Here is a 26,044-nt window from a genome sequence, read left to right on the forward strand (position 1 = left end):
TATTCTCTCTGGAATGCACGGCGCTGGGTCGACGCGGCGGATGGCGTAAAGTCGATACGTGTGAAAGCGGCCTTAGTAGGCTCAGAGAGGTTTTCAGTCCTGTCTCGAGAAGTTTCGACTCTGCTTGAGAAACAGGCAGCGGAGGAAGTTGAAGACACGAGCACAGAGGGATTTTACAATTGCCTCTTCATAGTTCCCAAGTCATCGGGGGGATGGAGACCTGTCCTGGACATCAGTGCTCTGAACTTCTTTGTCCAAACTACGAAGTTCAAGATGGAAACGAATCAATCGGTCCTGTCAGCCACCCATCAGGGGGACTGGATGGTGACGATAGATACGGAGGACGCTTATTTCCACGTTCCAGTTCACCAGGATTCCAGGAAGTATCTGAGATTCGTGTTCCAGGGCAGGGTCTTCCAGCTTCGGGCCCTGTGCTTCAGCCTCTCCACGGCCCCTCAAGTTTTCACCTGAGTTCTCGCTCCTTTAGCGAAGTGGCTACACCTAACAGGAATCAACGTGTCCTTATACCTGGATGATTGGCTCTTTCGCTCCCCAACAGAAGCCCAATGCACAGAGGACCTTCAGAAGACCCTTCAACTTGTGCAAGACCTAGGATTGCTGATAAACTTCATGAAATCACAATTAGTCACACACAGTCGACTCTTTATTTGGGGATAGTGATAGATTCTCTGAATTTTCAGGCTTTTCCGTCCCAACAAAGGATGTGCAACTGTATTTCAAAAGTTTGAAAATTCATTTCTCTTCTGTCCTGCTCAGCTAATACTTGGATGAGCCTTGTAGGAGCTCTGTCGTCAGTCAAGAAGTTTGTACCTCTGGGCAGGCTACACATCAGACCCCTTCAGTTCTATCTCAAAGCCAACTGGCGGAGAGAGATATTTCCAGATTCGTTTGTCTTCGAAATCACCCCCATAATCAAGGAGGTCCTTCAGTGGTGGCTGGAGGAGAGACTCACGACAAGGATGTCACTCTCCTGTGGACCCCAACCTAATGTTGTACTCCGACACATTGGATCTGGGTTGGGGAGCCCTTCTCAATGGCTTGGAAGTATCAAGTTTATTGTCCCCGACCGAAAGAGATTTGCACATAAATGTGAAAAAATTGAGGGAGATACACCTGGCTCTTCAATTCTTTGTGACACAGACCTTCGGGAAGACAGTTGTGGTACATTCAGACAGCATGACCGCACTGGCCTACATAAAGAAACAAGGAGGAACCCACTCTTTTTCGCTGTGTGAAGCAGCCAAGGATTTTCTTTTATGGGCACAGAACAACAGGACCACTGTTCTGACCCACTTCGGCCAGGGCAAAATGAACGTTCTCGCAGATGAACTGAGTTGTGGCAAACAGGTTCTACCAATGGAGTGGACACTCAATCCACATGTGTGTACCGACCTGTGGAAACGGTGGGGAAAGCTGTCAGTGGACCTGATTGCAATGTCAAGAAACCATCGTCTCCCTCTTTACTGTTCCCTGACTTCAGATCCGCAGGCGTGGGCGACGGATGCCATGTCGCAAGATTGGTCGAGTCTCGTCTTCGCCTTTCCTCCCTTCAACATGGTCAGAGAAGTGTTGAGGAAGTTCAACCCCCCACAGCAACGCATTAAAATGTCCCTAGTGGCTCCCTTTTAGCCACACAAGGAGTGGTTCCCAGACCTTCCGAGCCTACTAGTAGACTATCCAAGGCTTCTACCTCAGAAGAGAGATCTTCTCAGACAGCCCCATTTTCTTCATTTTCACCGAGGCTTATCCACTCTTGCTCTGACAGGCTTGACTGTCAGGGAGCTTGTCAGAGCGAAAGGGTTTTCAAGGAAGGCTGCAGAAGCTGCTGCAAGATGTAGGTGACAATCTTCTGCTGCAGTCTACCAATCCAAGTGGGCAGTCTTTTGGAGCTGGTGTCGAGACGGAAATATATCCTCTTCTCAGGTGACTGTAGCTCAGATTGCAGATTTTTTGCTTTTCCCCAGATCCTCGAAAGGTCTAATTAGCCACATCATCCATCAAAGGATACAGAGCTATGTTGAATTCTGTCTTCAAACACAGAGGAATAGACCTTTCATCAAACCAGGACTTAAGTGATTTAATTTGGATATTGTCCTCAAATGGCTCTCGGGCCCACCCTTTGAGCCTCTAGAATCCCCCTCTCTTAAAGATCTGACAAGAAAGATGCATTTTCTAATGGCTTTAGCAACAGCGAAGAGGGTTAGCGAGCTACATGCCTTTGGTAAGAGAGTAGGCTTCTCGCAAGGTGACGCTATCTGCTCCTTGACCTTTGGTTTTATGGCGAAGAACAAAGACCCATCTAGTCCCTGGCCACACTCCTTTCCAGTCAAGAGCCTAGCTAACACTCTAGGTCAAGCAGATCAGGAAAGACTCCTCTGTCCAGTTCGTTCTCTTCGCGAGTATTTACGAAGAACCAAAGAAATTAAGAGGCCCTTCTCCGAATCTATGGTGTTCAGTTAAAAACTCCAGTTGGCTGTTATCTAAGAATGCCTTAACATTCTTTTTAAGAACTGTGATTTCTGAATCGCACTCCAAGATCCTGGAGGATGTCTTTCCTTTATGCAAGGTCAAAGCACATGAAGTTAGAGCAGTGGCAACTTCCTTGGCCTTCAAGCGCAATCTATCGCTGTCTTCCTCCTGCAAATCAGTTTTTGCAAGGTTCTACCTGCATGATGTGGAAACAATTTACGAAAGTTGCAGCACTCTGGGCCCGTTTTTCACAGCTGGCATAGTGTTTGGTAAAGAGGGATAGGAGGATTTTCTTGATTTTTCCTATATCCACTTTCCTTGAATGAGGCTTGGTGTTTTCTTGGGAAGCCTGATTAGTACTGTACTGTCATGAGTATCATCAGTTGGTTTGATTTTTAACAAGTTTGTGGTGTAGGTTTTAATTTTCTGGTCATATTTTGTACTGTGCCCAGGGCAAGGGCACACACATTTCGATGTGTCTTTTTTGGATTGTTAGCTTTGGCAACTTGCGATTAACTACTACGTTGCAAAGCACCCACTGAAGTAGAGGCGACTCTTGGCTCTACCACCACGCCACTACAGGTCGAGAGGAGCTCTGACCAGAGGCAGTACCCACCTGCCATAGCTCCCTCACCAGATAAGGTTACAACAAGCATTTGAGTAGTTTTGTCCATGTATCCCACCTCCTGTCAATGTGGGATTTAGCTATGTAATTATTTGGTAAGTTACATATATAAAAATGACATTTTTATAATAAAATACAGTTTTATATATACTTACATGATCAGGGGCCTCCCTCCTCCCCTCTCATGGACACAGAGCATAAACGAACTGAGCTCTTTAGTTGTGTTGTACCTATTCTTCCCCGAAAGTGGGCGGGGCAATATAGCTATGCCCTAAACAAAAGAGAGCTACCACGAATTTTAAAATTTAAGCTACCGCATAAAGTAGAAACAATAGCTATGTAATTATTTGGTAAGTATATATAAAACTTTATTTTACTATAAAAATGTCATTTTTAATATTTTAATATTTCAATAATGAGGTCCCACTTGTATAGAGGGGAGAGAAAACCGGTTTATTACCGCATATCTCTCTCTCTCTCTCAAGGTATTTTAACATTTTTTTACATTTTTTTATATTTTGCTGTCTTTACGTTGATATCAATATTTGAAAATTAGTAAATAATTTTTTATCATACAAAATCTATTTACTGTAAATGCCTCGTATTCGCGGGGGATGCGTACCACACCCCCCACCAAATAGCTAAAACCCGCAAACACTTAGAACTCTTCTACAACACCTAGAACTGCCTATTTTGATAGTTCAAACACAAAAAAAAATAAAAATGCTTATACAGGTATTATTCTACTTACGATGGGGTTAGGTTCCAAAAAAACCCATCATTTCTGGGAAAAAACGTATCTTGAATCTAGTCTAGCGTACACTAGGGTATTCGGTACCATGTATACATATATGGTAGCCTACCCTACACTATAAAGTATACTCTATAGCCTACATACACGGTATAGTAATTATTAATATCAGCTAATTATACAGGTTCGTGCAGAGTGATTTATGATAATTCAATACAAAGAGAAATTGAATAACAAACAAAAATTAGCTTAGCCTACACTATGGTATATCATATACGGTAGCATAGCCTACATTATATTGTACTCTATATTCATATATCGTATTATACAAACATCAACATAATGAATATGCATTTTTTCCATGGATCTTGTAAAATGTTATGCCTTAATTCACTGCATCCAATAATATTGTATATATTCTTAAATTGCTTTTGTATTATAAAATGCAATCATAGCAATCAATGTTTTGGTTTGGAAATCGATTATGCGGTAAGTTTATTTCGCTTTATTTAACTTAGTTCAGAGTGCTTTTCTTCCTTCTAGTTAGCGTAAATGAATCTCTAGATACTTTATTTATTTGGGGAAAGGTTATTTTCATTATACAAAGTGTTTTTAAGTTGAAATATAACTTAAATACGTCTCACTGTGAAATTAACTTAGCTATTTTTATCGTTAACAGATGACGTGGGGCGTTTGTTTTGTGTAAAAAAAGTCAAGATTCTGTTTGCTATTTTCACTTGATTTCATCAAAATACGAGCTTTACATATTTATCACCTATCGGCATACAAATAGTATTAATGTGTTCTTTCATGCCCAGTAGTTTTGATTAAAATACTTTCTCTCCAATTTTAATTACGATCGAGTTTCATCCATGTTGCCGATGCACGATAATTTATAGTCATTAGCAGCTTGAACATTGTTTTCTCAGCTCCAGCTACAACTTGCAGCTTAAATTTTGCAGTATATTTCCTTGCCGGTCTTTTATCCATACTGAATAAGAGTATAATGTCAAAATATATCAGTCCTATTCTACTTCACTTCATTTGTGCTATAACTACGGTAATTGTGTATTACCGTTCGATCGTTGAAATACAAGCAAAACGGCTGTTGTTATCCGATTCGGTGATAAGCAAAACAACAGTTTCTCGTTCGGCTGTTTATGGCTGTACGCATTTACACAAGAGTATAACATTACTAACAATACTGTTATCTTTCTCATTAACTTTTTTAACTAGAAGATGGGATAAAAAGATGGAGGAAAAGAAGTTGGTCTCTCTCACTGCCTGATTGAACGCTGCTGTCTGCGCCCGAGCGAAATTTTAAAATACTGCATAAATATTGTTGTATCGGTATTAATTGCTTACCCCATTGCAAAATCGAATTATCGTAACTCAAGCACTACCCGAGTATTTTAATAATTTTATCACAAAAAGTGCATTTAGTCATGAAAATGAGATGAAAATACAGTAATTAGTGAATATTTCTCAGTGAAAAATACCATGAATGGGCAAATTTTCAGTGAATAATGTGTATATTTGTTCTATAGAGAAATCCATGAATAGGTGAGTCCGCGAATAGTGAGACCGCGAATATGGGGGGTTTACTGTTGTCACAAAATACAGTAATTAGTGAATATTGCTCAATGAAAAAATCCACGAATTACCGAATTTCCACAAATAATCTGGAGATAAGTTCCACAGAAAAATCTGCAAATAGGTTGTAGGGTCCCACACAGACCTACACAATCTTCCACACACACACACAGACACACGCACACATACATACATACACACATATACATATAGTACAACCATAAATGTTGCATATGCATAAAAAATCACTCTCTTATCTCAGAGAGAGAGAGAGAGAGAGAGAGAGAGAGAGAGAGAGAGAGAGAGAGAGAGAGAGAATACAACCCACCCTTCTGACTAGTATACACAAAAGCATCTGAGCTACAAACTTTGTGATTGGCTATTTCCAACCCTTCCAACCAATAGCATGTCGTCAAGAGAGAGAGAGAGAGAGAGAGAGAGAGAGAGAGAGAGAGAGAGAGAGAGAGAGAGAGGGTTGCTGCAAGCTCTGTGATTGGCTACTTCCAAGTCCTCCAGCCAATAGCGTGTTGCCATGGAGCTTACATCAAAGCAATGAAAAAACTGTAACACGTACGTACGTATGCAAGTGTTCATTCGATGATGGCTTTGTGAGCTTCCTGGAGTTTATTTCATATATTTATGTTAATGAGACAGGGTTGTGGTGTAGAATACATAGGGAAATTAGATAGAAAAGAGAGAGAGAGAGAGAGAGAGAGAGAGAGAGAGAGAGAGAGAGAGAGAGAGAGAGAGAGAGAGAGAGAGAGAGAGAGAGAAAGTTAGGATAGAGAAGGAGAAAGAATTAAGAATAAAGAGAGAGGCAAAGAACATAGTGATAACGCCCAAAAGCTGTTGTTGTATCGTGTTATCAATACGCTGATCGAGGCAGGATGTTTGCATGAACCATAAGCAGTATATCGTGTTGAAGCCATAAAAACAGTCGTAAAAGTGAGAAATAATGGCCTCACGATTAAGCTAACCAATTCATGAGTCAGCACAACCTAAATGCTTACAGCAGCTGGTTCTATAACCCCGCCTTCTCAGGGAGGCGTTTTCGTGGAAGTTCCAGGAATTTGGGGCTGGACAAAGTGATATACTTCTACAACCTCCAATCAAACATACTAGGGAGGGGTCTTTCACACACCCTCCTAAGATCACCTCCAATCAAGTCCTCTAAGGAGAGATTTGAATCACACCCACCACAGTCCTTCCAATCAGCTACTTGAAGGGGAGGCCTTGCTGATTAATCCTTCCAATAAGGCTAGAAGGAGGTGGAGATTGCAGATAACAAGATTTCTAGGGGTCCAACAAGCTAGAGAACACCAGGGAGAAGAGAGTTCAGAACTGTATCCTTCAAGGGAGAGTACGTCTCCCCTCGCTTCAGTGTTCCCCATAGAGACTGAGTCAAGAGTGATTCTTTTTCTATCATTGTAACTTGTTAATTTTGTACTGATCCTTATAATACTAAATACTAATTAAAGTGAAGAAATTACCGATCTCGTCTCTATACGCCTTTCTGAGAGATATCAATACTTAAATTAATAAATTTAAAGAAGATAGCACATCATCCGTGAAGCGATCGGAGGGACACATCGAAAAGAAACCAAGGTAAGAAGAGAAAGAATAAAATTCATAGAAACATACAACAGAACTTAAAGAGGAGAAGAAGATCTCCATAACAACAGTAATTCATATTTCATTAAAGGATATATAAAGAACTGAGAGAGAGAGAGAGAGAGAGAGAGAGAGAGAGAGAGAGAGAGAGAGAGAGAGAGAGAGAGAGAGAGCTGATATTATGTTTACATGTATACACTACCCTAAACTATCATCCTAAAACACTTTACAGTAATATTTTAATATTTCAATATCACTTTAATATCATTTCAACTAAATTTCTGAGCGGATACTACTGTACTAGGTGAGAAAATCGGTTTAGGAAGTGGGGAGGATTCACATTAAAGAGGGGAGAGAAAACTGGTGTAATACCAGGGCAAAGCTTACAAACCAGTGTCTTTCCCAAGGCTTACATGATTCTCTCTCTCTCTCTCTCTCTGAGTTAATAAGGACTCCAGGCCCCCAAAGCCTTCGGGACCACGAAAAGGCAATTGTAGAAACCTTCTGAGTGGGGCGCTAGCACTTCTTCCACTACTCCTTTGGAAAGGAGGAGTTCGATTTCTTGAAAGAGGGCCAAAAACTTCGTGGAACCTTTTGAATACGCTGTCAAGGCGATTGGAGATGTAGTTAAGGGAGGAGTCTTTACGAAAGGAATGGAGTAGCCCTCCTTTAGAACTTTGATCACCCAGGGGTCTGCTGCTCTGTTCTCCCATTCCTTCCAGAAAAGTAGAAGTCTGGCTCCTACCTGGGCGCAGAGGACTAACTTCTCACTTCTTGGGGGTGGATTTGAAAGAAGACCTCTTAATGGACTTTGTAGGAGGTCGGAAGTTTGATCGAAGTCGAGGCTGGGCCGTAGCTTTCCCTCCACAAAAGGGTTGAGACTGAAGAGGGGAGAATGATCTAGATGAGGGAGGCACAGGCTCCTTAGGACGTCTAGTAGACTGAGTCAACAAATCAGAGGTGGACTTGCTCTGTAACTCTAAAATAACATCCTTCACTACGTGTTGAGGAGAGAGGTGAGACTTGTCTAAGGCAGCGAAGAGTAGAGCTGACTTCTGAGTCGGCGAGACTCCTTTCGAGGTGAACAAACACCAGAGCTCCCTCTTCTTAAGGACACCCATAGAAAAAAGGGAGGTGAGTTCTAAAGAGCCATCTCTAATTGCTCTGTCTGAGCATGAAATAACGCCTAGCCAACTGGAGGCAAAGTCTTCACTTCAGCTAAATCTGGGCAGTCTTCAATCCTACTCCCTAGTGCCCCGATGGCCCAATCTAGGAAACTAAATATCTCAAACACCTTAAAAATATTCTTGATAAGGTGGTCTAGTTCAGCTGAGGAAAACATTATCTTGGCCGACAATAAAGACTTTCTACAGGATGAATCTACCAGACCAGAGAAGTCCCCTTGGGAAAAAAAGTTAAGTATACCTTAGTTTTACCAGACCACTGAGATGATTAACAGTTCTCCTAGGGTTAGGCCGAAGGATTACTTATTTTACGTAGCTAAGAACCAATTGGTTACTTAGCAACGGGACCTACAGCTTATTGTGGAATCCAAACTACATTACAGCGAGAAATGAATTTCTATCACCAGAAATATATTCCTCTAACTCTTCATCAGCCGGCCGGGGGAACTGAACTCCGGCCCATCGAGTGACAGTCTGAAGCTCAACCAACTCAGCCAACGAAGGGCTAGTCCCCTTGGGAGGAGGGAACAGGAACTCCCAAGGAAGGAGCTTCCCCAGTGGCACAGTAAGAGTATCTCATCTTCAACAATTTGCTGGGCGGAAAGGCGAAAGTCACTTTGCCCTGTTCTCTCTTAGCGGCCAGCCAGGCATGAACTTCTTTGAGAGCTTTCTTCGAGGAGGAGGAAAGAACAAGCTTGGTATTCTGGTACCTTCTGACGGATGCTTTTTCATGAGGTAGGTAGAAGCTGGAGAAGTAGGCGAAGCAGGCATGAAGAAGTCCGGGTAATTCTGCAGGAGCAAACGCAGGAGAGGCAAGTAGGAAGAAGTGGGAAATGTATCCTGAACAATCTCTTCCTCCTCCGAAGAGATAGGAGACAATGATTTATCTTTGGACTCTGGAGCAGACGCAGATTTCTTCAAAAGGCCCACAAGCTCGGACAATTGGCGCTTGAGTGGGGCTAAAGAATCTTCCTGGGCTGATGAAGAAGGCGGAATAGCCGAAATAGGAGCTGGGAATTCGACTGTGGGTGTTGGAAGTTTGGGAGTAGGTGGTGAAGTCTGGCATGAGACGGTGGGCGCCTGGTGCTCACTGACAGAATTCTGGCGTATATTGGCGAGCGCCGGGCGCTCACTGGCGGAATTCTGGCGCTCATCAGCGGTATTCTAGCGTGAGTCGGCAGGCGTCAGGCGCTCATCAGTGGAAGTCTGGCGCAAGTTGGCGGGCGCTTGGAGCTCAGAAGAAGATAGGCGCTTAGAACACTTATAGCGGTCAGGACTGTCTCTACAGAAATAACGAAGATGAGCAGGAGAATCAGGCTGAACTTGAAAGCTGCAGGAAGGTTGAGGGCTAGTCTCTCTGTACCTCTTGACAGCCAGGGGAGAAAAATCGCTAATATTCACATGTCTCTTGAGTGGGCGTGAAGAAGAAGAGTAGCAACATGGCTTCTGGCGCAGACTGGAAGATTCTGAATCAGAATTGATGCACAGGAATGCCTTTCCAATGGCGTTTAGTCGAAGCCTGGGATCGCATGACAGGCTCGACAGAGGGGACGACTGCCCATGGGCAAACCCTGCCTGCCTCCTTTGGTCCTCCGGTATGTCTTCTCCCTGGTGCGGGGGAGCGGGACAGTGACCTTCGTCTAGGAGCACTGGTGGGACGGACAGCCACTCCTCAATATTCACAGCACTATCACTTCTCATTGCACTGTCAACACTTACATTTTTTTCCATTTCCATAATGGTACTAGATAATAAAGTAAATTCTGATCAAACCTTGATTCGAGGCTGGCAATGGCACTAAGAGCGGAATCATGGAAACCTGGAACAGGAGCAGATGGTAAAGTTGGAGGAGTTAGACCCTACATTTTCCAAAGGAATGGACTCTGTATTAGCCCTACTTTCAGCCCTAATGGCTGCTTTCCTCTTCTTATCCCTTTCTAATTTGTCTAGATGAGATTTCAATGTTTTCCATTTCTTATCCTCCCAATCCTGACACTCTATGCAAGTATTATCCTTACTACATTCTTGCCCCCTACATTTAGTGCATTTTGTATGAGAATCATATGCAAGCTTAGTTAGCCTAGTTCTACAACCCTTGGAACAAAAGCGAATACTAGATGAACTGGGATCCGACATCGTTAACTAAAAAACTAAAGTTAACCCGAACGACAATTCAACAATGGCGGCAAGCCACAAAGCAACAAATTCTGAGTAATTCACCAAATTCATGCAAAGTAAAGCTGAAAGGCAAAGAAGCAGCTGCGTGAAAACTTCCGATGTTAACCGGAAGCTGGCAGAAAACGAATTGAGCTATCAGCTAGTTTGTTTCCTCGAGTCCCGGATGGTGGCAGGACGCTGTCACTTACACACCAACGATAACAGCGCCACCGCACGAATGTTGAATTTCTAAGCTGCCATAGGTTAGGGAACCATATCTATGTAATTACTCGGTAAGTTACTTATATAAAAACATGTATTTAAATATGCATTGAAAAAAAATATATATTTTATTGATATTTTGCAATGTTTACATTATTACTATTAATATTTGAAAATGACATGAAAATATAGTAATTACAGTAAACCCCCGTATTCGCGTTCTCATGGTTCGTGGACTCACACATTCACGGGTTTCTCTGTGGAACATATCTAGCCACTATTCGCGGAAAATTCGCGCATTCGCGGTATTTTTCACTGAGAAATATTCACTAATTACTGTATTTTCATATTTTCATGAATAAATGCACTTCTTGTGATAAAACTATTAAAATACTCAGGAATATGCATTTTTACAGGGTTTTTCTGTGTTTAAGCTATCAAAATGGGCAGTTCTAAGTGTTTTTCGAGGGGTTTTAAGTATTCACGGATTTTAGCTATTCACGGGGGGGTGTGGGACGCATCCCCAACGAATACGGGGGGTTCACTGTAGTGAATACTGCTCAACAAAAAGATCTGTGAATTACTGAATTTTCTGCAAATAATTTGGAGATACATTTCACAGAAAAATCCGAGAATAGGTGAAGTCACGAATCCAGAACCCTGGTATTCGTGTGGGATAAGGACCACAAAAACTTGTGAATAGTTAAAATCTGCAAATAATTGACACCTCCCCCTCTAAAAATGCTTATAACTACCTATTTTAACAGTTCAAAAACCAAATATACCTTAAATTATCATCCTAAAAAACTTTAATATTTCGAAGTCATATTACAGCATTACCCTTAAAAATATATGGCTTACATCTATGTGTGAAAACTAATCAAGTGGCCCCTACATATTCAGGCACAGCCATTTTCTCTCATACAGTTTCAGTTTGTTTCATATTTTTGTTTATGATACAGTAATTCATATTTCGAGAGAGAGAGAGATAGAGAGAGAGAGACTGACTGACTGACTGACTCTGTTTGGTTGTCAATATGTCAAAATGATTGACAGTTAGGGCTACACCCCTCTCCCTCTTATCTATCGGAGAAAAAGACTAGGAATTCCACAGAATTACACTAGAATCTTACCTAATTTACTATATTTTACTATATCTTCCTAGTTATCAAAATGCAAAAAGTTGTAATTATACCTTGGAAAATATGAAAAAATGAATGACATAGTAACATCATGTTTATCTATAAAACTACACAAAGCAAATAAACATATGTTACATATGCATAGAAATCTCTCTCTCTCTCCCCCATTTATCTCAGTGAGAGAGAGAGAGAGAGAGAGAGAGAGAGAGAGAGAGAGAGAGAGAGAGAGAGAGAGAGAGAGAAATACAACTCACCCTTCTGAACTATACACTAAGCACCTGAGCTACAGGCTGTCCCTGGGCTACGTCGTTCCAGACTTATGGCGCTTGCCTCACGGTGCCGTTAACCCTGATTTTTTGGCGCCGTTGCCCGCTTTAGGGCACCATTACCCAGACCTATGGTACCATTAATGGCTGTAAGTGCTACTTATTCCCATTATAATTATGATGCTTCAGGTTACGGCAATTTTTGGCTTACGGTGCGCCGCTGGGGATGGGACCCTTGCCGTAAACCAGGGACTGGCTGTACAAGCTTTGTGATTGAAGGCAAGCTTTTTGATTGACTATTTCCAACCCTCCTAGCCAATACCATGTCATTATGGAGAGAGAGAGAGAGAGAGAGAGAGAGAGAGAGAGAGAGAGAGAGAGAGAGAGAGAGAGAGAGAGAGAGGGGGGTTTGCTACAAGCTCGGTGACTGGCTACTTCCAACTCCACCAGCCAATAATGTGCCGTCATGGAACAATAAAAAAAATTGTAACACGTATATATGTATGCATCCACTCATTTGATGATGGCTTTGTGAACTTCCTGGAGTTTGTTTCATATTTTTGTTAATGATACAATAATTCATTTTTCATTAAAGGATACATAAAATACAAGAGAGAGAGAGAGAGAGAGAGAGACCTGATATATTTAAATGTATACCTTAAACTATTATCCTAAAACACTTTACAGTAATACAGTAATATCATTTTAATATAATTTCAATATTACTTTAATATTTTAATATTCCAATATAACTTTAATATTTTAATATAATTTAAATATCACTAATATATTTTCAATATGTACCATTTCTGGTTTAGATGAGCTGTAGCTACTGGGAGGGTTCCTGTAAGGAGGTGGTTCAAAATAATGAGGTCCCTTGTAAACCTGTTTCTTTCCACAAAAGTCTCTCTCTCTCTCTCTCTCTCTCTCTCTCTCTCTGAGTTATTATTTAATCTTATTTAATCTGATTACTAGTAACTGAAAATTAGTACTTATTTATTACCTGTATTATTACAGGTACAGGACAGTATTATTATTATTTAATCTTATTATTAGTTAAACTTATTAATGTTTCTTAATATTAATATTTGAAAATTAGTAAATCATTTTTTCATCATAAAAAATGTAGTCATGAAAATAACCTGAAAATACAGTAATAGGTGAATACTGTATTGCTCTACGAAAAAATCTGGGAATTAACGAATTTTCAGCAGTTTACTGATAAATATGTCCCACAGAAAAATCCACGAATACTGAACCATGAATAAGCGGGCGTCCACTGTATATGTATGTATGTATGTATGTATGTGTGTGTGTGTGTGTGTGTGTGTGTGTGTGTGTGTGTGTGTGTGTATGTGTGTGTGTGTGTATATATATATATATATATATATATATATATATATATATATATATATATATATATATATATATATATATAAAGATGCTCCTTTACTTACGAACTAGTTAGGTTCCGAACGGCTGTTCTTATCTTGATTTGTTTGTAAGTAAAACATGATATACACAAAGTCAATATGTACAGTACTGTATGTTTTTTCATCCTAAATCACACTGCACTGTACATACACCCCGTTTCTTATTTTTCACCAGTGGTAATGTGTGATACAGTATTGTATTTTATAGAGTACTTTGTTAATACGAATGATACATAAAACCTAAATAAATTGTGAAGATAATACAGTAAAGTACAGTTGTTTTTCTTACTTTTGAAACTGGTAGCACAGGTTTGAAGTGAGATGAGAGGAGGAGAGGGGGTGTGGAATTAAAGGGGCAGCAGGTTGTCAATGCTTCTTCAGTGTCACTTTCTTCTTCATTTGGGGAGTAACCAGTCACCGGAGGTGGGGAGGCTCTTGAGGTTGAAGGCACTGGTTTGAAGAATTGGTCTAAGGAAGTTTGCACTGTTTTCTTTTTTTTTTTCATTGTATATGATACGATAACAATGCATTGGACTGTTGATGTTGTTGCTACTTTTGAGAATCTCTCAACATTTGGATCCTGATTCTAAAAATTTTTAAAGCTTTTTCTATAAGAGAAAACCCCTTGGTCACCAATTTCAATTCAAATGTCTTTAAAGGAAGTCCTTCTTCATGTTCTTTGCATTTCTGAGTGAGACTCAAACAGCTCTTCAAAGTCCTCTTCCCCTAATCAAGTTGTAGCTTTTTACTTATGTCAATGCGACTGTTAATGATTCCCTTTGCCTCCTCTTTCTGATTATATCCTTTGAAATCATTGACAACCTGTGGGCATATAGCCTTCCATCCTCCATTCATGTTGATGTCACTTACTTCATGCCATACAGCATCAATATTCTTGATGCAATTATAAAAGTTGTAACCCTTCCAAAGGTCACGTAAGGTCACACCAGGGTCATTCACTTCCTTCAATGCTTGCCTATACATACGAGTGTAATATTTCTTGAAACTGGCTATTACGCATTGATCCATCAGTTGAATGAGTGAAGTTGTGTTGGGGATAAATAAACAATTTTCACATCTAGATGGAAATCATCTAAGTTTGGTGAGTGCCCAGGGGCATTATCCAAAATTAAGAGAATTTTGAAAGAAATCTCATTCTCACGGCAGTACAGCTTGACTTTGAGAACAAACTGATGGAAAAACCAGTTTCAATACAGCAAGAGTCATCCAGGCTTTGTTACTGGACATCCAGATTATGGATAGAGAGCTTTTTGTGATGTTGTTGAGTGCCTGTGATTTGCAGCATGATACACTGAGAGTGGTTTTAGCTTCAAGTCTCCAGATGCGTTAGCCTATACTTCACCGCCTTATATCCTGACATCATCTTCTCTTCACTGCTGATGTATGTTTTATCTGGCATTTTTTCCAGAACAGACCTGTTTCATCAATATTAAAAACTCGCTGACGGGTATAACATTCCTTATCAATTATTTCCTTGAGTGTCTTCAGAAATTTTTCGGCTGCACTTTATCAGCACTCACTGTCTCACCAGTAACGGACATGTGATGCAAGTCAGCACATTTTTGAAGCAATGAAACCATCCATGACTTGCACAAAATGTTTTGTCTGCGGCTCTTTCACCAGCCTTAGCCAACAAGTCATTGACAGGATTTTTAGCCTTTTACTGAATCAACACGAGGCTAAGCAGTACATACCTTTGTCTCTGGTGTTCCATCCTGATACCCGTTAGTTTTTCCATTTCTTCTACTGCCCTCCTACTTCCCTTGCTTATAACTGTTGACCGCATTGGCACAGCACTTTTTACGTGTTCCATTATTCACTTTTTGTTCTAAAAGATTGTGCCAATAGCTGAGTGATTCATATTATACTGGTGTGCTACCTCAACCATTTTTTCACCACTTTCTAATTCCTTATAAATTCCACCTTTGTTTCCTTTGAGATAACTTGCTGCTTTTTACCACTGCTGATATCTTCATTGGCCTTCCGCTTGCCATTAGCCATGACAGAAAAAGGATGGTACACGATACTTCCTGATAAAATCACACAAATTTGAGCACAAAAGATGATGTCTTACCACTTGCATAGGTTCAAGAGTCTGGGATGGAGTATTGGCATCAGATACATACTGTTTGGTGTGGGTAGTGGCAAAAATTGTAACTAAGCAGAGGCATGCACTACAAAATTTGAACTTACAGGTGGAAAACGGAGCACTCTGAACACAATTTTAATTTACAATCACTCTTTTTATATCTCCAAAAGTTCTTAAATAGGGTAGTCATATATATATATATATATATATATATATATATATATATATATATATATATATATATATATATATATATATATATATATATATATATATATATATATATATATATACAGGCAGTCCCCGGTTTATGACGGTTCCAGCTACGACGTTCGAGGTTACGACGCTTTTCAAATATATTCATCAGAAATTATTTCCGGCTTACGACGCATGTTTCTGGTTACGACGCGTCGCACGCCGATCCGACGGAAGAAATATGGCCCCAAAACGACAGAATAATCATAATTTGAAGGTTTTTTTGATGTAAAACTCAATAATAATGCAGTTTATGTCGTTTTCAATGCACCCAGAGCATTAAAAGTAAGGTTTTCTTATGATTTTTGACAATTTTCGACGATTTTCCGGCTTACGATTTATTTTCGGTTCTGACGTGGCTAAGAAAACCAACTCCCGTCGTAAACCGGGACCGCTATATATATTATATTATATATATATATATATATATATATATATATATATATATATATATATATATATATATATATATATATATATATATATATATATATATATATATATATATATATATATATATATATATATATATATATATATATATATATATATATATATATATATATATATATATATATATATATATATATATATATATATATATATATATATATATATATATATATATATATATATATATATATATATATATATATATATATATATATATATATATATATATATATATATATATATATATATATATATATATATATATACATATATATATATATATTTATACATATGAAATTTTTCACGTGATTCATATACAATCATGAAGCTCCAAATTTTGTTTAATAACCAATTCACGCTACTTCAGGAATACAGTATCCCCACTGGGGAATTATCACCGAAGGGGAATTTTTTAAGTGATAAATGGATCGGTATCGCCGGGTCTCAATCCCTCGTCACAGTGCCTTCCAATGACCCCATTCGATGGTCAAACCATTCAGCCACCAAGAGAGGTATAAGTTAATGCCGAATCTGCTGTACATACTTATTTACTTGTCAAGAGCGGGAAAATTGTACTTGGCTTTGGCATTAACCCACCTCCACCATGATAGCTCTTTGGTATGTTTGGAATACGCAGCTCTTATTGTGAAATTTTTATCATACTGTGATTTATATACAAGCATGAAGCTAAAAATGTTGTTTAATATCCAATTCACGCTGCTTCGGAAATACTGTGTCCCCGATGGGGCATTATCACCAAAGGTGAATTTTTAAGTGATAAATGGATCAGTACCATCAGGTCTTGATCCCTCGACACAGTACCTTCTAACAACATTCAACGGTCAAACCACTGAGCCACCACGAGAGGTATAAGTTAATGCTGAATCTGCCGTACTTATTTACCCGTAGTGAGCGGGGAAATTGTACTTGGCTTTGGCATTAATCCACCTCCACCATGATAGCTCTCTGGTATGTTTGGAACATGCAGCTCTTATTATGAAATTTTTATCACACCGTGATTTATATACAATCATGAAGCTACAAATGTCGTTTAATATCTAACTCATGCTACTTTGGTAATATCCCCGACGGGGAATTATCACCGAAGGAGAATTTTTTAAGTGATAAATGGATTGGTACCGCCGGGTCTCGATCCCTCAACAAAGTATCTTTCAACGACTCCATTCAATGATCAAACCACTAAGCCACCAAGGGAGGTACAGTATAAGTTAATGCCGAATCTGCCGTACTTATTTACCCGTTGAGAGCAAGGAAATTGTACTTGGCTTCAGCATTAACCCACCTCCACCATGAGAGCTCATTGGTATGCTTGGAACACGCAGTCTCATTATGAAATTTTTATCACATCGTGATTTATATACAATCATGAAGCTACAAATGTCGTATAATATCCAATTCACACTACTTCGGGAATATCTCCAATGGGGAATTATCACCGAAGGGGAATCTTTTAAATGAAAAGTATGTAGCAAATAAAGCAGGACTTGCCCAGAAGAATGGTAAATGCAATATTTAATATGTAAAGCTATCTTCTTGGAGACAAACTTAGTTCATTATATGACAGTATTACATATGAAGTTGAATCTCCGTATTCTTAAATGCTAAAACTGCAATGGAGTAATAATAATAATAAATTAAAATTAAAATATATCTTTAAATATATTGTTCAAGATACTACTTCATTAAAAGTTACTTCTTTTGTAATGTCCCTTCTGAACATCTACCTTTTACTTTTCAGCTTCTACCTGGCTTTTTACTTTTCATCTCTTACTTTGTGAGAATTCTGATACACAGTAATAATGAGAAGGAAAAGGGAATGGGTCAAAGGGCAGCCTTGTCTAACATCACAAGAAACTGCCAAAGAGAAGTAATCATAGTGCAGTCATTACCCGGCTTACAAACGAGTTGCGTTCCGGACAGCTGCTTGTATCCTGAATTGTTTTTAAGTTGGTTTTTAATATGTAGTGCATAATTTTTTCTTATGATAACATTCTCGAGTTAACTTGGGAGTCATAAATTATACTATTTTCACTACATTTTTAAGTCATGCAGTATTATAAAAAATTGCTTTGGAAGCTAGAAAGGTAAAAAGAAGAAAATATAATCTAGATTCATAAAACCTTCAGAATTTAATATTTTTTCTATGCTCTGAAAGTTACGAACTTGAGAGAATTTTGCAGAGCAGCAGCTGGCATTGGAAGTTCACAAAATAAATGATGCACTTTGCCATCTATTGACAAAACATGCTTAACGTTTCCTAAGGGGAGAGGAAATATAGAAAATGGGAATTCATCAGAGAACTAGTTAAACTGGGAAGACAGAAATAAGCAGGAATATTTTACGAGCATGAACAAGTATTTCTCGTGACTGTAAGAAGAATACTTTACATGGCAGTTAATCACAAGAATACTCGGGATAATCAGGAAAGGGGTTAAGGAACAGATTCTTTTTCTTCCTTGTGTTCTTCTGATCTTTGCAAAACTTCTTGTTAGCAGAATAGGTGCGCAGAGCAAAATTTGAACAACTTGAATGTTCGTAAGTAGGGTGGTGACTATACAACCAACTCAAAGACACACAGTACCATAAGGTAAAACTAGAAACCACAATATGGAGAAGAATGTATTTACCTCATACCATGTTCAATGTTTTTCAAATGTTCAACATTAACAACATATTCCCTCAACTTTCCTGAGAGTAACAGATGTAAGTGAAATGGGATGTTACATTTACTAACCTGTGGCCTGTGGAACAATTTTGACAATAAGAATGATTTCCAAGCAATTAAAAAAAATTTAATTACTTATAATATACTTGTCAAACCTTGAGACAAAGTAATTTCCCAATCAACAAGATTGAGAAAAACATACAAAACACAAAACCACAGTCTGTTTAACATTTCTTCATGTTAAAGATAATGCTAAATAAATCTGATAAAAAATATTAAGATAAATACTTGTGGCACCAGGAAAATTAAAGCATACAGTTAAACTCCAAATGCATATGACCACTCTGCTGATTTATTTTCATGTTCTAACATAAAGTACACCGCTTAATTCATTATCATTTAGTTCAACAAAAACTAAATGCTAAAATAAAACATTTCAGTATAATACAATACCTGTTCTATCAAAAAGTAATAATCTTGAGCCTTACAGATTTTCTCTCAAATTAATAAGAATTATAAAATATTATAAACAGTTTCCATCCAAAGCCTTTTTGTTTCCATATTTTTCTGGTACCCTATAGAATCGCATCACTTTTGCACAAATGTATCTACAATGAAAGGAGCACAAAAGTAAAAAACTGATTCCAGCATAGGCACCATATTCTAAAGACTAAGACTGATTAATCTATGGAAACAATACTGTATTATTCACGGAATGCTTTTATAAAACTTTATGTCACTTATTTCTCTACAGTCACGGAACCTAACCAAGTGTCAGAAAATCACTAATCCTGCTGCTGTGTCTTCATTACCAAACATTTCCATCTTACTAGTTTTCACTATCATAGCAGTCTCTTTTTAAGAAAGAAAGATGACATGTATTATAACAACCTAACCTGAACTTAATGGGCCATTTTCTTCAGAGTAATCGTACACTCAAGTATATTCTGGTATATACAAAGAGTAATTATTTTTCATCTTCACTTGTTAAAGGGAGTTTTGTCACTGGATTCCAGACCATGTCCTGTAGGCAGATCAGTTTACTTTTGGGTTTTCAGCATTCAATGCTAGTCAAGGACTGTTGATAATAATTAAGGGAAATAATCCAAAACTTCTATACTCACCTAAATTTGTCTAAAGCTGAATACATGTGACGAGGATGATGAGTGCAGGCATATATGTTCATATCATTCTGAGGTAATAAATCAACGTCATGAAATATAAAGCAGTCAACTGTTGCCATTTTGAGACTCTCAACAAAGCCAATGTTGAATAATTTTGCTCTATTGAATGCAGTTACATTAGACTGTTCAACAACTACAATCCTGTAAATAAAAAAGAGAAATATGAGGATGGTAATAAATTGACTTACATCTGGCACCATCACTATTATTACTGCAGTATTGTTATAAAGTTCATTGAATAACATTCTCAGCCTCTCAGGGAGCTTGTTCAAAGGATTTGTTCTTGAATGAGAATAGAAAATTGGTATACAGTAAACCCCACATATTCGCGTTCTCATGATTCGCGGACTCATGCATTCGCGGGTTTCTCTGTGGAACATATCTAGCCATTATTCACTGAGAAATATTCACTAATTACTGTATTTTCATATAATTTTCATGAATAAATGCACTTTTTGTGATAAAACTATTAAAATACTTAGGTATAAGCATTTTTACAGGGCTTTTCCTGTGTTTAAACTATCAAAATGGGCAGTTCTAAGTGTTTTTAAAGGGGTTTTAAGTATTCGCGGATTTTAGCTATTCGCAGGGGGGGGGGTACGCATCCCTGCGAATACAGGGGGTTCACTGTACATTAATAAGACAAACTTTATGAAGTACACCTGGGTGGAAAGAGACCTGAAAGAACATATGAAAAGTTAAAGACAGAAATGAACGCAACAACAGAAATGCTTCAAAGGACCTTTGACGTCATCTAAAGGTACACTGTAGCTGTACATAAATCTCAGTAAAGAAATTCAGCACTGGACAAAACTTAGTATGTAACAAAGTTTTTCAAAATGTCATGTGGAAAATCAACATAACTACATATTTCTGCTTTTCCAGAACTAACCCAAAATTCATGTTGAAAATCAACAAAACTTCATATTTCTGTTTTTTCCAGAACTAACAAACTCCAGTATCACCCTTATGCACACCACATCTTTACCACTGGGTGTTGACTGCCCTAAGTTATGAAAACAAAAATGAGCTCAACATAACCACACAAAAGACAATAAACTTCCCAACTGAAATGTACAAAATTATAAGAACCAATGGAAACAAAGGCAAAGAAAAATCCAAATTTTGGCAGTATAAGAAAATATATGGCCACCATAAAGCTAGGGCACTCAGAATTCTTGAGGAAGCTGACACAGTCCGAGTTTGCACTACTTGTGTCAATCTTGGATTGGGGCTCTGTTTGTGCCGGAGCTTCAACTCCAGTAGAAGAGGAAACCAATTGCTCTTCGGCCAGTTGGGTGCCACAAGTGCTACTTGACCTTTGAATGATCTGAGTTTGTGTAAAACTTTCATTAATAGGTTTATTGGTGGAAACAGATAGATCCTTTGCCATCTGTTCCAGTCGATTGACATTGCATCTGTGGAATGAGCTAGAGGGTCTAGATTGGGAGCAACGTAACAAGGAAGCTTGTGGTTGCTCTCTGTGGCAAACAGGTCTATCTGGAGACCCGGTACCTGAAGACAAATCCACTCGAACGATGTTTTGTCCAAGGACCATTCCGACTCCAGAGGAGTTGTCCTGGATAGTGAATCTGCAATGACATTTCGAACACCTGCCAGGTGGGTAGCTGACAGGTGCCAAAGATGTTTCCTTGCCAGAGAGAAAATTGCAATCATTACCTGATTGATATGGCTAGACTTGGAGCCCCCTCTGTTTAGGCAATGTACAACTACTGCACTGTCCAGCACCAGTCTGATGTGAATCTGTCTGACTGGACGTAGTTTCTTTAATGTTAGAAATAATGCCATTGCCTCTAGAATGTTGATATGGAACTGGCGGAATACTGTCGACCATGTTCCTTGAATTTTCTTGTGTTGGGAGTATCCTCCCCACCCGCTCAGGGAAGCATCCGTATGGATCACTAGCGATGGAGGGGGAAATTGAAGAGGCACTGACCTTGCCAAACTCTTGACTGTCGACCATGGTCGAAGCCTCTTCCTCAATAATGGCGGAATTAGAGACACCTTGTCTCTGTTTCTGCTGTTGGCTCGTTCCGCCATACCCTGTTTATATCCTTCAGTCTGGCTTTAGTAACAAGTCTGTTACTGAAGCGAACTGAAGAGAGCCTAGAACTCTTTCCTGGGTACAACGAGAGGCTCTTTTGTTCTTGAGGAACTGCCTGGTAGCTTTGGCTATTTCCCTCCTTTTGGCTGGTGGAAGTGACAGTTTGTGTGTGTTTAGGTCCCATTGGATTCCCAACCACTCCAGGTATGGACTTGCCATCCATCCTTATACACATCAGCTATAATCATGATAATAATAATAACACCATCGAGAAGGCACCAACTCGCTGGTGGAGGAAAGGAAACTAATAAAAGACTCAAATTCTATAATCAGAAATAGTTGAGCCTAGCTCAAGCCATGATACAAAGGTTCCCTTGCCTCTTCACCAGCGACATGGTAATTTCTCCAAAATATGCTCCAAAAACCGAAATGGAGTAAATGGATAGTATCTAGCAGAATTTTGTTCTGCTAACTATTATTGCGGAGACTGAAGGTCGAAAACGCAACAGAGGCAAGCATAGCCCACGTTCGGCTGTGCACCTGGTAAACATATATTACGTACAGTTCATAAATACTGTGCCTCTCACGTTAAAAACCAATCAGATATAGTACTCAACTTAGATGGTGTGAAATCCTCACGGGATGACATGGTTAAAGCCGTAATTAGATTGAAATCACGTAAAGAAAAAGACACAGTGTTCACGTGTTGTGCTAAATTTTGGAATGAAGATGGCGGGCGCGAGTGGTAGGTGGCAGCGAGCGGAAGGTAGTAGGTAGAACGGCTCTCCCATGTTGGGGGCTTTGAGAACGGAGAGATCTGTTGGGCAGAGCACCTGTGATAGTGGCTACCACTCACCCCTTAGTGCATACCGACACCATTGTGGTGATCGATCCAGGGGTAGTAACCCTGGCATTATGGATAGCTTTTTCTCTGGTATATTTAGCAATATTTATACCTAGAAATGTGTGCTATTGGAACCATTTCACTGGGTGACACAGGTCGAGCCCATTAAGTCATTTTCAACTTCTTGTGGATGGTAGAGAAAATTTTTTAGAATTTTTTTATTTATACAGTGTAAATGTACATGTCATTCTCTTTCCATTAATGTGATTTTTTTTTTTTTATTTTGCCGACCTCAAAGTTTCCCCGGTCTGGGGTGCTGCACATTGATAAATTATGCTGTCCCTTAAGGGTTAATATTAAGTTCTATCAAAAGTTTTAGTTTTAAACTTTTGGAATTGATAATTTTGTTGTAAAAGCTGGAACCCAGCTCATTGATTGCTACCTAGTTTTGTAAAGCAAAAACTGTTTTAAATTCTACCTAAGAGTTTTAACTAAAAGAAATGTTCCACAACTTATCATTACTGTAATATACAAAATCCTTTCAGATTATACAATGTCTACAATAATCTAGGCAGTAAGTGAGAATAATTTAGTCTAGATTAATAGTGGATGCTGTCTGTAGCCTTTGTCCTAGGATTACGTATCAAGTGGCCTAGCTTAGACTGAGACCCCTAGGATCAGATAGTAACAATATCTGGGCAAAATAAATCAATAGCCTAACAATAAGGTTACAGTACATATTAGTATAATTTTTTTCCTTTTATATAAGCCTGTGCACTTATGCATGAGCTAAATAATCTAGGACTAGCCTAGGCATTACTTAATATCAAGTTAAGTGATAACTTTTTAAGAAACATCCCAGTTTTGGACTAAATTGTTAGCCTAGCTAGACCATGTAGCCTAGGACTAGATGAAATAGTAACCTGTTTTGGATGAGATGGTAACCTAGCCTTAAGGCTATATACCAAGGTAGGCTAATTGTGTTTTATGTAATCCATATGCTTAAGTGTGAATTAAATAACAGGTTTTGACGTAGGAAAAACCTATTTTTGGTAGTCGCTGTTGAGTCCTCAATGAGTTACCTTCCGTGGTCTACCAGAGCTCCATGGTGACCAAACTAATATCAAAGAATTCTCTTCTAGTTGGTCTTTTGGCCATGTACTGTGTCGTAATGATTAACATTATAACACATGATGGAGTATACTGTATAATGGACTCAGGAGGGCACTTTCCCTTATCTTCAGCGAAGCTGAACCCAGTTTTTCCAACGTCAAAAGAACCCTGCAAGAAAGAGAAGTGGCTATTGCACATGCGCATCCGCCCTTGTTTACAACTGGGCCGTTAAAAGACCAAGGAGCCATTACTCTCTGGTGGTCAATGTAGGCTGATCCCTTTGCCCAAATCCCATGCCTTTTCATCAGGGAAGTGGGTGGGTTTTGAGGACTCGACAGCGACTACCAAAAATAGGTTTTTCCTACGTCAAAACCTGTTTTTTAATAGCGTAGCCACTGTTTCGTCCTCAAGGAGCTTTACAAGAAAACTGGACAGGTGACGAAAAAAGGCTTAAGCTCTCTCTTTTTAATCCCAACACCCCAAAGGAAATAACATTTCTGGTCCAAGGTCAAGCCACAGATTTCAAGTCCCATTCTTTATTCCAAATACTTTTCAGATTTTGATACCAAGGAACAAGAAACTATACATGAACTTACGTTTTAGGATGTAGTTCTACAGTGGCTTACCTAAGCATGCTGGGTTTTGTTGTAGTACTGTCACCCATCTCCCAGCGATAGTTAGCATACTCACCGTCAATATGACTCCTGGTTCTCTGCCGCAGCACCTAGGGGTTAAGACTAACTATGCCACCTACTAATACACAGTGTAGTCGAATTTGTTCGAACATGTGGTAATGATTTAACTGATGACCACCCTATACATTTGGAGACTTCTTTGAAAGAGACATTTCTGAAGGCCAAAGACGTACTTACTTTCCTAACATCATGTGACCTATGGAAAGTGTGGATTTCCCTTTTTGATGAGAAAATACTACAATCATTCTCAGTCTTTGTAGGAAGAGTGGTTAGTTTGTGCTAGGGTGTAGGAAAATAGGACCTTCTGGGGTGTTTGCCGTGACTTCTAGGTAAACCTTAAGTGCTTGAACCGGGCGTAATGTCTTGTCTGCTAAATTGAATTTTCTTATAAGAATGGATTTCCTTTTTAAAAGATCCATATTCTTGGCCAGGAATGATGGGTCAGGGGACAATAATAATTGATGGTCAGCTATTTGCGTGATGCATCATCCCTATCTAAGAGAGCCCAGTTCACTAATACTGTACAAGCTCCTGATGCTAATGCAATCAAGAAGATCACCTTTTGTAGCCTGTGCATTGTGGTTGTATTGGGTCCACTGAATTGAGGGGGTGATAGAAGTCTAAGCACCTTGTTCAGGGACCAAGCAATTGGAAGCCTTTCAGGAGTGGGGCTTTGTAGAGCAAAAGACTGCAGAAGGGAAGTGACAACTTCTATACTGGAGTCAATCCCGAATCCATAAAGCAAGGGTTCCGTTAATGCAGCCTTGCATGCTATGACTGTTGTAACCACAAGGCATTTGTCTTCAAAAGGGTATATAAGAAAAATAAAGTTTCTACAGAAATCTCAACTGGGCTCTCAGTATGGATATGATCTAACCATATCTTCCATACGGACTGGTAATGCTGGATAGAAGTCTGTAATTTTTGCACTAGGTACCTAGCAATGTTGAGTGAGTAATGATCACGATAAGTATTTTTAAAAAATCTATACGTGAAGGTCTCGGCTTAGAAAGGAGAGATTTTCCCTCCTACTGTCTGGGATAGAACAGTGGACGACAGTGGAATTGATCTTTTTGTCCGTTGTTGAGGTAATAGGAACCAATGCCTGTTTGGCCAATTTGGGGCTATTAAGTACACTATTCCTATGAAGGTTAGAAGTTTGCTC

General features: G+C 39.0%; 1 protein-coding gene across 1 annotated transcript in view; it reads right to left on the bottom strand.

Moving 5' to 3' along the window:
- Positions 1 to 26,044, bottom strand: part of LOC136849512 (beta-1,4-galactosyltransferase 4-like) — a 227,239-nt gene that overhangs the window by 41,802 nt on the left and 159,393 nt on the right. The window contains exon 7 of the mRNA XM_067122856.1: positions 20,103 to 20,303. Coding sequence (XP_066978957.1) covers positions 20,103 to 20,303 — 201 coding nt within the window. The remainder of the gene's footprint in view (positions 1 to 20,102; positions 20,304 to 26,044) is intronic.

The sequence above is a fragment of the Macrobrachium rosenbergii genome, chromosome 21 (assembly GCF_040412425.1).
Source record: "Macrobrachium rosenbergii isolate ZJJX-2024 chromosome 21, ASM4041242v1, whole genome shotgun sequence".
Taxonomy (NCBI): domain Eukaryota; kingdom Metazoa; phylum Arthropoda; class Malacostraca; order Decapoda; family Palaemonidae; genus Macrobrachium; species Macrobrachium rosenbergii.